The 9,402-nt window shown below is 63.1% G+C and overlaps 1 protein-coding gene across 3 annotated transcripts in view; it reads left to right on the forward strand.

Moving 5' to 3' along the window:
• Positions 1–9,402, forward strand: part of EIPR1 (EARP complex and GARP complex interacting protein 1) — a 102,417-nt gene that overhangs the window by 88,966 nt on the left and 4,049 nt on the right. For 2 of the 3 annotated variants that reach the window (XM_023520084.1, XM_011374422.2), the window contains exons 6-8: positions 4,687–4,823; positions 6,933–7,100; positions 8,710–8,877. In XM_023520084.1, coding sequence (XP_023375852.1) covers positions 4,687–4,823; positions 6,933–7,100; positions 8,710–8,877 — 473 coding nt within the window. The remainder of the gene's footprint in view (positions 1–4,686; positions 4,824–6,932; positions 7,101–8,709; positions 8,878–9,402) is intronic. The other variant, XM_011374423.2, reaches the window with a different exon arrangement.

A 9,402-nucleotide genomic window follows, 5' to 3' on the forward strand; every position in this document is an offset into this window, starting at 1 on the left:
ACCCCTGATCAACGGAGGCTGTGTGCGTGGCGTTGGTCCCCGGGCCCCGCATGGTGGCCGTCTCTTGCCCCGTCGAGAGCCCACCGCCACCTCCCGCATCCGGTCCCGGGGATAGGCGTAGCCGGGTCTGCGTGCGCGCTGAGCCGGACACCCCATCTCTGGCCGGGCCCGCCCCCTTGGGCCTGCTTGGTGTTTGGTGCCGACTCTGCTGCCAGCTTTGCTTTCAAAGAGCCATTGCGGCCGGCACGTGCTTTGTCTCGCGTAGAGTAAATATCCTGCTGGTCGGGGTACATGTTTTCACATTTGATTCCTTAAGAATTCCTCTTTAAAATGCGATTCTTACGTGTCCTCGAAATTCCCGTGGAGTACAATGCGCATTTCACCCAATTTTCGGATAAAAGAGGACCCTTGAAGGAAACTCAGTGCCTAAGATCGTTCCCTGTGGCCCCGCAGGCCTGGGCAGAGCCGCTCGTGAGGGCCCCCCTCGGGTGGGGGGGGCGGCTCGCCGGCCCTGGGTGGCGTCCGGGCCAGGCCTCAGTGGTCCTCCCACACGTGTCTGCAGGGCATCCCCAGGACCTCACTGAGAGTCAGGAAAGGGGAAGGAGTTTCCTGTTGAAAGGCCAGCCCCCTGCAGGCTTGGGGGAGCGTCGGGGTTCGGGGTTGGGGGGGGAGAGCCAGCCTCCAGGCTGAGGAGGTACCGCGTGCAGCCCGAGCACGCCCGTGCCCGGGGTCAGCGGTTCGCAGGCCCCGCCCCAGCTTCGCGGCTGTCCTGCGATCGGGGTCAGGCCGTGCGCACGTCTCGCTGACTCCGTGTGGGTGATTAATCTGTACCTTATTTTCTGCAGGGACCGGTTGGGTTCCCTCCCCCTCCCTCGGCCGCCGTCAGCGCTTCGGTCAATGTCACTTTGCGGCCCTGCGCCGCGGCGTCTGATGCCGAAGCCGCCCTATCGATCCCGCCGTCTTCACCCCGGCTCCTCGGGGTTTTCTTACTGTTGGAGGATATCGCCTTCTGTGGCGAATCTAATCTTACGCTCACTGCATCATTACCCTTTGCAATTAAATTGGAGGTTCTTCGCCATTTATAATCGTTAGCGGGAGCCCAGGGGAGGCCCCGAGGGGCGGGTCCGCGGGGTCCTGGACCCCGAAGCAGGCGGGGGGGCGTCCCCCTTGTTTCCATTTGCGTTCATTCGTCCCCAGGTTCCAGCAGCTTTCACTGGCTGTGGAAATAAAGAGCGTCGTTCAAGGCGCAGCGAGCGGCAGAGCCAGAGGAACGTGGCCGGGGGGACCGGCGCCCCTTCCCTCTGTCCCGAGGTGCCCGCTCGCCGCCGACGCACTCAGCGCGGGAGCAGCTCTCCGGAGGGGAGTGGGCTGCAGGGACACACGAGCTTTTAGAAACGTCCTGACCCCAGGTTCCACTCGTGGGAGGGAGGGTCACGTGCACGTGTGCGGGGGAGGGGCCCGGAGCGGCAGGGCCGTGACCTGCGCTGAGGTCTGTCTGCTCCGCCCGGAAGCGAGACACGTGTTCCTCGCTCGGGGACAAAGGCGGAGCGCGGTGGGGGCTGCGCGGCCCTCAGGGCGGCCTGGTGGGTGCTTGGCCCTGTCCCCCTCCTTGGGCAGGTTGGTCACCCTCCTCCACCATGCTCGCCGTCCTCATTCTCCAAGGGCGAGGCTCTCTAGTTAGTTTAGGCCCTGTGATCAGCCTTGACACTGGGAACGTGAAGTCCAGAGCCTGACAGGCTGGGGTCAGGTGTTGGCCGCTGGTCCCCAGCAGCCTGCCACGGCGAAGGGGCTCACCCTGCCCTCGTCCCCGCGTCTGGAGTCCAGAGTGCCAGCTCCCGCGTCGTCCTCACGTCACGGGCACGTGCCTGGCCCTTCCGTGTGGCGACACGATCCAGGGCACGGACCTCACTCTGGCCTCCCTCGCCACTCGCCGGACGTGGCGGGGTGGTCTCCCCGGCCTCCGGGCAGGGCCCCTGGGGAGGACCATCCCTCTCACTGGCGCCTGCCCCGGGCGAGGGGTGCCGGGCCCGTATCTTTGCCCCTTCTTTTCCCGGCCTTTGCACATTCTCAGCAGCGTGGTTTGCAGAGCCGAAGGTTTCATTTTGTAACAGGCTTTGTTTCTTAGAGCAGTTTTAGACCCACAGCAGAATCGAGAGGAAGGTTCAGAGCCCCCGTATTCCTCCCGCCCCCCCGTCAGCATCCCCTGCAGAGGGGATAGCTGTTACTGCCGTGACCCTCCTTTCCCGTCGTGTGGTGTCTGAGGACCTTGAGAGCATGGCAGCTCTCTCACGGTCTAATGCGAGAGAACAGCCCTAACAGTCAGAACGCCGGGTCAGCAGGCGGGAAGGGGCACCCCGCACCCGTGGGCCCCGCTGGCGTCGGCTCAGGTGGGCGTGCGGGCGCGCTGGTCCAGCTGCAGGTGGCTGCAGGACGCAGCACTGACCTAAAAGAGGAGGAGTTTCCATCACTTGATACGGCAGCAGACGTGGACAGAAGCGACACCGGGGCTGCTGAGCTCGGCGTCGGCCGGCGCAGGGACCCCGCCCCTCGACGTGTTTCTGCTCTGCCACGGCCACGTGTCACTGCCGTCTCCGCCATCGCTGCAGGGCGCGTGCAGCTGCTGCCGCCACCCCAGCCAGACGCCCACGTCAGCAAACAGGCGGCGCTCTTTCCCGCCTCTCCCCGCGTGTGAGGAAAGCCTTTCCTGGAAGGTTCTCTGTTCCCCCATCAGGACCGTGTGTTCCTGCCTAAAGCAGCCGTGGCAGAAGGAGCCCGTCGTGCTTGGCCTTGGGTGGTCCCTCAGGCCTGCGGAGAGGGCCTCAAGCCAAGGTCACAGCCCCCGCCTGGCAGTTCAGGGGCGGACACGCGGCAGGGCTCCCAGCACTACAAGCCACAGCCCTGCCTTTGCTGTCCTCCCCCAAGAGGGTGGGACGGTGACGCACTCAGCGTCCCACGCCCCCGGGCGCGGTCAGCGCGCGTACTCCGAGTCTGCCGTGTGCCCGCCGCGGCCTCCTCCGGTTGTTTCCCCGCCACGTTTGCCCGTTTGTCTTTGGCGGCCGCACGCCCGGACCCCGCGGTCACCGCCGCCGTCTGCCCTGCACAAGGCGCGCCCTCCGTCCCCACGCCGGCGCCAGTTCCATCACCAGAGGGGCTCGGGGGGCACCCGTAATCGTCCCTCCCAGCCTGGGAGGGACAGTGGCCCAGAGCAGAGACGGAAACCAGAACGACGCTGACGCGTTCGGAGAACCGCAGAGCTGGCCACAGCGCAGCTATGCGGGCAAGTCGGCCGTGGCCGGGAAGCCTGGGCCTCACATCTGCCGGGCACTCTCGGCAGGCCACGTGGCTGGTCCAGCCCCCACCTCACAGGTGGGAAGGCTAACGTACAAAGGGCAGGGACTCGCCTCGGTCACGTGGCCAGGGTGCAGAAACAGGACCTGTGCCCGCTCTGCCCCTTTGGTCACTCCGACACGTGAGCTGCCACGGCCATAGGCAAGTCTGAAGGTCGAGTTTAACAGGGGACTGGACGAGACTCGCCGCCAACGTCCGAGGGCCCGCGCGGACGACACGGGGCCCTGCGCGGTTCCTCGGGCCGGCGTTGGCACCTCAGTGACATGGAGACAGCTCAGCGAGAGCTGCAGAGGGCACAGTGCACGCAGCGGCCGGCTCCTCGGCACTCAGGAGACACTCTGAGAAGTTTTTAAAAATGTTGCCATCATCGTATTTCTTAACGAGGCCAGTCTCCTTGGCGAGGAAGTGGGGGGTTCTCCTCCCAGGCTTGTAGGCGAGTCCTCTTGCACTGACCGCTTGCTCCATCTCAAGTCGGGGCACTCTCGTGGTCCCGGTAAAGCACTGAGGTGGGGCTCAGAGGCCAGGACAGTGACAGGGCCCGTGCACGGCCCCAGCGACAGCCTGACCCTCCCTCGGCCTCGTCTAGAGCTGCGGCTGGCCTGCCAGTCTCCTCCCCGGGCTCGACGAACGAGGCTGGTTTCAGGTTAAAGTGATGAGGTGACAGGCTCGTGTGCCCTGGGGACGTGGGCCAGAGGGCTCCCTGTGCCTCTGGAAGGCTCTGTGTGTGGACAGTCAGCCCCAAATTGAAACGGCAGTGTGGCTGGTGCGATGTGTCTGTGCATCACCCCTGGGCGGGAGGGGGTGAGGTTAGTGGGGAGCTTCTCCCCACCGCGGCCCCCTGGCTTCTAGGAGGCGGAAGCTTCTGCCAGGGGCTGGCCCAGGGTGTCTCGGGAGGTCTCTGTCATTGCCGTTGGGGTTTGCGTGACACCCGTGTTGGCAGATTCAGGGCCCTTAGGACGGGGGAGGGGCGCGGGCCGAGGACACGCCCGTGTCTGGAGCTGGCGGGCGGCCCCCCCTCGCCTTGCGCCTGGCTTCGGGGACAGCCAGATGTTCACGCTCCGCATTGTTCCCTGGAGCCTGGGCACGCGGTCTGTAATGACACCCGCGGTCTGTAATCACAGCCGCGCAAGCCCCCTTCGACGGAGGGCCTGTTCACACGCCTTCCGTTCCCTCTGGGCTCAGGTGTCGTGTTCCGAGTACGGTCACGTGTCCTTGCCTCCACGGGGAGGGACAGCGTCCGAGTTGTTTTCGGTGATTACTTTCGATGAGACCCTGTGGGTGCAGGACCCTCTCACCTCTTCTAAAAGGAGCTGTTCCTCTTCTTCTTCCTTCGGAAAGCTGGCCAGCTCGGCGTCCTTGGAGGGGAGGGGACAGCTGAAGTTCACCTCGGGACGGTGGAGCCCGCACCACAGCTGCACCCAGGTGGCCACAGCGAGCGACACCACTGTCCGTGGGTGGGACACGCGGACCATGAGGTCAGTGACATGCCCGGTGCCTTGTCCCCTCTCTGCCCCTCGTCACCCACAAGGGGCCGGTTCCGAGTCAGATGCTCTTGGGGCATGTGGCTTGTCTGTCTGCGCCTCGTTTCTGTAGGAAATCCTCCCATTTTGCTTCTCCACGCAGACTCGAGCTGGCCTGTCTGTGGCCGTGGAGCCGCCCTTGCTCGGTGGCTGTTCAGTGCTCCGTGGGGGTGTCCCCTCCCAGCGGTGGTCTGTAATGAAATTAAGACCAGGCTTCACAACGCCGCACGGTGAGCTGGTGCCCGCCAGCTCAGCCTCCGTGGTCCGCGGCTGCACGCTGATAGTCTCTGTCCCCCGGTTGGGTTTGTGGAGTTGTCAGCTGCCATTTCTGTGCCTCCAAGACCCTCCCCTACCGGGTGACCAGCTTGTCGTTTCGGTCGTCGTGCGCGACAGCCCGCAGTCCTAGCGGAATAAATCAGAGCGGCTTTCCCGTCCCAGGTGCGGTGCGATAGGCGGAGGAGTGATGGTGAGCACATCTGTTGCCGTGGCAACGGGCGCCGTGCAAGCCTTTAAGCCCTCAGCACACCGTAATTTATCACTAAGCCGCAAAGACGGTGTCACGAAATAACTCGTGTTGCCTTCAGGGGCGGGGCGCAGCTTTAAATTTAGCTCCGGGCCCCTCAGCCTCTCGGGGCTGGTGAGTGGTCGGCCACCACTGCCCGAGAGCCGTGGACGCAGACCCGGCGGGACATGCGGGCACATCCGTCCCTCCAGGCCCCGGGCCATCTCGTGCCTTCCCCATGTGCTTTAAAGGGCGTGAAGAATGTCAGTGTCTCAAGGCAAGAAGCCGGAAGGCTGACACTGCACACCCCAAAACACACATGGCGGATGTGGCTTTGGGGGCGATGCCTTGGGGTTCTCGCCTGTGTCGTGTCATCGCTTAGGGACGATGAGCAGCTAAGGGGACCGTGGCCCCTCTAACTGACCGTTACTTCTTCTGCGAACAGCTCTGGTGTTTAGTGAGCCAGGGTGCTTTTCGTGTTTGTTCGGGAACGCACTGTGCTTTTGTATTAAAATCGCCGCCAGCAGGGCGTGCGGTAAACCCCTGGGAAATGCTCGGCCTGTGACTCCTCACACAGCTCCTGGGTTTCTAGCTTTATACATCCGCCTGTTTCACCTGGAAGATCTTCAGGTTTAGGGGATGTTATTCTAGGGAAGAATGTTAACATCTCGGAAAGGCACAGGACGGAGAAACTGGTTCGAGGCTTAAAGGGCTTTGAGGCTGGAACATCCAACGTGGGGGAAAAGGCGACGGGGCGAGTTTACCCACCGTGGGGAGCAGAGAAACGTGGAATAAATACAGCGGCGAGCAGCGGAGCTGCTGGCGGTCGCCATCGCCACGGAAGCTGGGAGCAGCCGAGTGACCCCAGGAGGGAGGGCGAGGCCCAGGCTGGGAGCGGGTGGCAGCCAGACGCGCAGGGCTGGTTCGGGCCGCACCGGGCGCCCCGTCCGCCGCTCTGGGTCTGCGACGTCAGAGGGGTGTGGCAGACCCTGCGGGGAGCAGCCTGGAGCAGTGTGCGATGTGCGTGAGACACACGTCCCCGCCCGCGCCACCTGCCTGTAGGTGAGTGGGCTGCCGTGGGCCCGGCGAAGGCGTCCGCGGTGGGAGCGGATGACGGACCAGCCGGCGTGACAGCTGTCCCCCTCCACTGTCCTCCGTGGCTCCCTCTCTCGGGCCCGGCACTGCGTCCCGCCTCCCCCGGCCCGTGTCCTTCTCCCTTTCCTTTTGCACGATGTCGCTCCAGACCCTCGTCTGCACCCCACCCGGAAGCCTGTCTCTGCTCCTCCGTGGCCGTCACAGTCTCTCTGGCCCACGCTCCTTCTCAAGGGAACGTGTCACGTTTTGACAGCTGCAAACCAGCGTCACCTCCGTAGCCTGCGGAGGATCACAGATGCAGAGAAACTGCAGCCTGCGTCTCTGCGCTTGAGGGGGCTCTGGTGTCAGCAGCCGCTTCCGGTGCCGAGCGGGCCTGGCGGAGCGGGGGGCCCTGGGCCCGGCTGCCGGCTCGGTCCGCGCAGGCTCCGGTCGCCCACGCCCCGTCCGTGTGGCCCTCTCTGCCCCAGCCAGGTTTACTGCATCGAGAACGCCCACGGGCAGCTGGTGAGGGACGTGGACTTCAATCCCAACAAGCAGTACTACCTCGCGAGCTGCGGGGACGACTGCAAGGTGAAGTTCTGGGACACCCGCAGCGTCACCGAGCCCGTGAGGACCCTGGAGGAGCACTCTCACTGGTACGGCTTCCCCGTGTGCCGCTCAGCGAAGGGATCGTGTGATTTATTTTGCTAATTACTTTACCATTCGGAAAGGCGCAAACCAGCTCCGTTTGTGCTGCTGGGACTCATTCAATCAACCCAGTTTTTTTTTTTTCCTAAAGAAACACTAATTCCAGATGTGAGTGTTTGTGATTTATAAACAGAGAGAGGAAGAAAAACATTAGATTCCGTCTTCTCTTAAAATAGTGCCAGTTCAAAGACGCAGAAGCGAACGTGCGCGGATGCTCACATGGCTTTGCACGTGGCGCAGGGGCCCGGCCGAGGGTTCGGTTCAGTCGGTCAGTGGCATCCATGCAGTGGGGACCCTGCCACTGTGACAGGGACTGAGGAATGGCCGTGTGGATGGACACGGACAGCCTGAGAGGGCCATTCCTCCTGAAACGTTTGCACACCAGTGTGATACTTTTCCTGAGTCAGGGAGAGAGCAGGATGTAGAATAGTGCACACAGGATGAGCCAATTTTTATTAAAATAAAGCACGTGTATTCAGGTGTCTTGTGTACCTGATTGCGTGTGTGCATGTTTCTTTGCGTGCAGGATTTATGTGCGTGCTTATGCGCGTGCGTGTGTATACACGTGTATATTTGTGTCTGTACTTTGTAGTACATGTGTATACACGTGTGCATGCCTGTGTGCTTGTGTACACACATCCACATTTGTGCATCCTTGTGTGTATACACATGCATGTGTGCATGCTTGCCTGCATGTGTATATGTGGGTGCATGTTTGTAGGTATGTGTACACGCACATGTGCATGCTTGTGTGTGCATGCTTGCCTGCATGTGTATACATGAGTGCGTGATTGTGCGTGTGTATGCGTGTGCATGCTTGCCTGCATGTGTATACATGAGTGCGTGATTGTGCGTGTGTATGCGTGTGCATGCTTGCCTGCATGTGTATACATGGGTGCATGCAGAGGAAATGCCTAGAGGCATCCGAGCCAAGCTGATGTCAGGAGCCCTCGCTTAGTCCGGGGGGCACGTCCCAGGAGAGCCGACTGTAGTCTCCGAGTTCTTTGAATTACCAAAAGCTATATCAGAAAATTTAAAATCAGCAAGTTTAAAAATCCGGATGCTTGTGCCCAGTTGTAACAGATTCGGTGAGTGGCCATAATTGCTGCTGGCCGTGCAGAAACGCCTGTCCCCCTGGCCCCTACGTGTGGGCTGTTGGGCGCTGTCCACTGTCCTCCGGGCCCGCAGCCGCCCGGTGTGGCGGGCACTCAGTACTGCAGGCTCGGGCGTGTGTGGGCGAAGAGGCCCGGCGACCCCGACCTGGCCCCCACCTGCCCCCGCACTGCTCCTCCTGGGCAGGGCCCGGGGTTCGGCTCCGGGTCACGGGTGGTTTCTGGACCACATTTTCAGGGTTTTAGGGAGCCTGTGCGCAGTGTGGGGCAGGCAGCCTTTCTGCCCCGAGCCTTGTGCCCCCCCGGGCCTGTCTGTTGGGGTGCAGGGGCATGCACTCAGCCCGTCCTGTGCTGGATGCCACTGTGGTCGGCGCGCCTTCGGAACGGGTGCCCGGCGGTCCCTGGGGCCCAGCCCAGCGGCACGTCCCTGTCCTCTGCCCCTCAGGGTGTGGAGCGTCCGCTACAACCACTCGCACGACCAGCTCGTCCTCACGGGCAGCAGCGACAGCAGGGTCACCCTCTCCAACATGGTGTCCATCTCCTCCGAGCCCTTCGGCCACCTGGTGGACGATGACGACCTGAGCGACCAAGAGGAGCGCCGTCCAGAGGAGAAGTAAGCGGGGCCGGGGCTGCGGGCGCTTCCCTTCCTGCAGACACCCCGGCCTGGCGGCCCGGGGCGTGCGGTGTCAGCCCCCAGGGCATGTCCGGCGGGGACCGAAGGACGCTCTGTGTCCCTGTCTGTAAGTGCCGACGGTGACGATGATGGGAACCAGCGTTCACGGGGCGTCACGGTGCTGAGAGTCGTCATCATCAGGGCTTCGAGCGTGTGATTCAGAGTTGCAGGCTGTTCGGCCTCTCGGGCCGGGGCAGGGCGGGGACTGTGGGCCACCCTCCCGCCCCTGACGCTGGCTGGGTCCCCAAGACTCCACGAGGCGTGGTGCTCGATGGGCGTCTTCACAGACGCGCCGTCTTGCAGTGTACCTTCCAGAGCTGTTTCCCAGCGCTGACCACGCGTCGGGGTGCATGCCCTGAGACACGTGCAGGGCCTGGGGGCTCGGGGTGTGTGCAGGTCAGGCTGCTCTTCGTGCACAGTGGGGCGCCCGGCCCTTGTCGGGGCTGCATCTTCTCTGCGTGGGAG

This window comes from Pteropus vampyrus, unplaced genomic scaffold, assembly GCF_000151845.1.
Source record: "Pteropus vampyrus isolate Shadow unplaced genomic scaffold, Pvam_2.0 Scaffold246, whole genome shotgun sequence".
Taxonomy (NCBI): domain Eukaryota; kingdom Metazoa; phylum Chordata; class Mammalia; order Chiroptera; family Pteropodidae; genus Pteropus; species Pteropus vampyrus.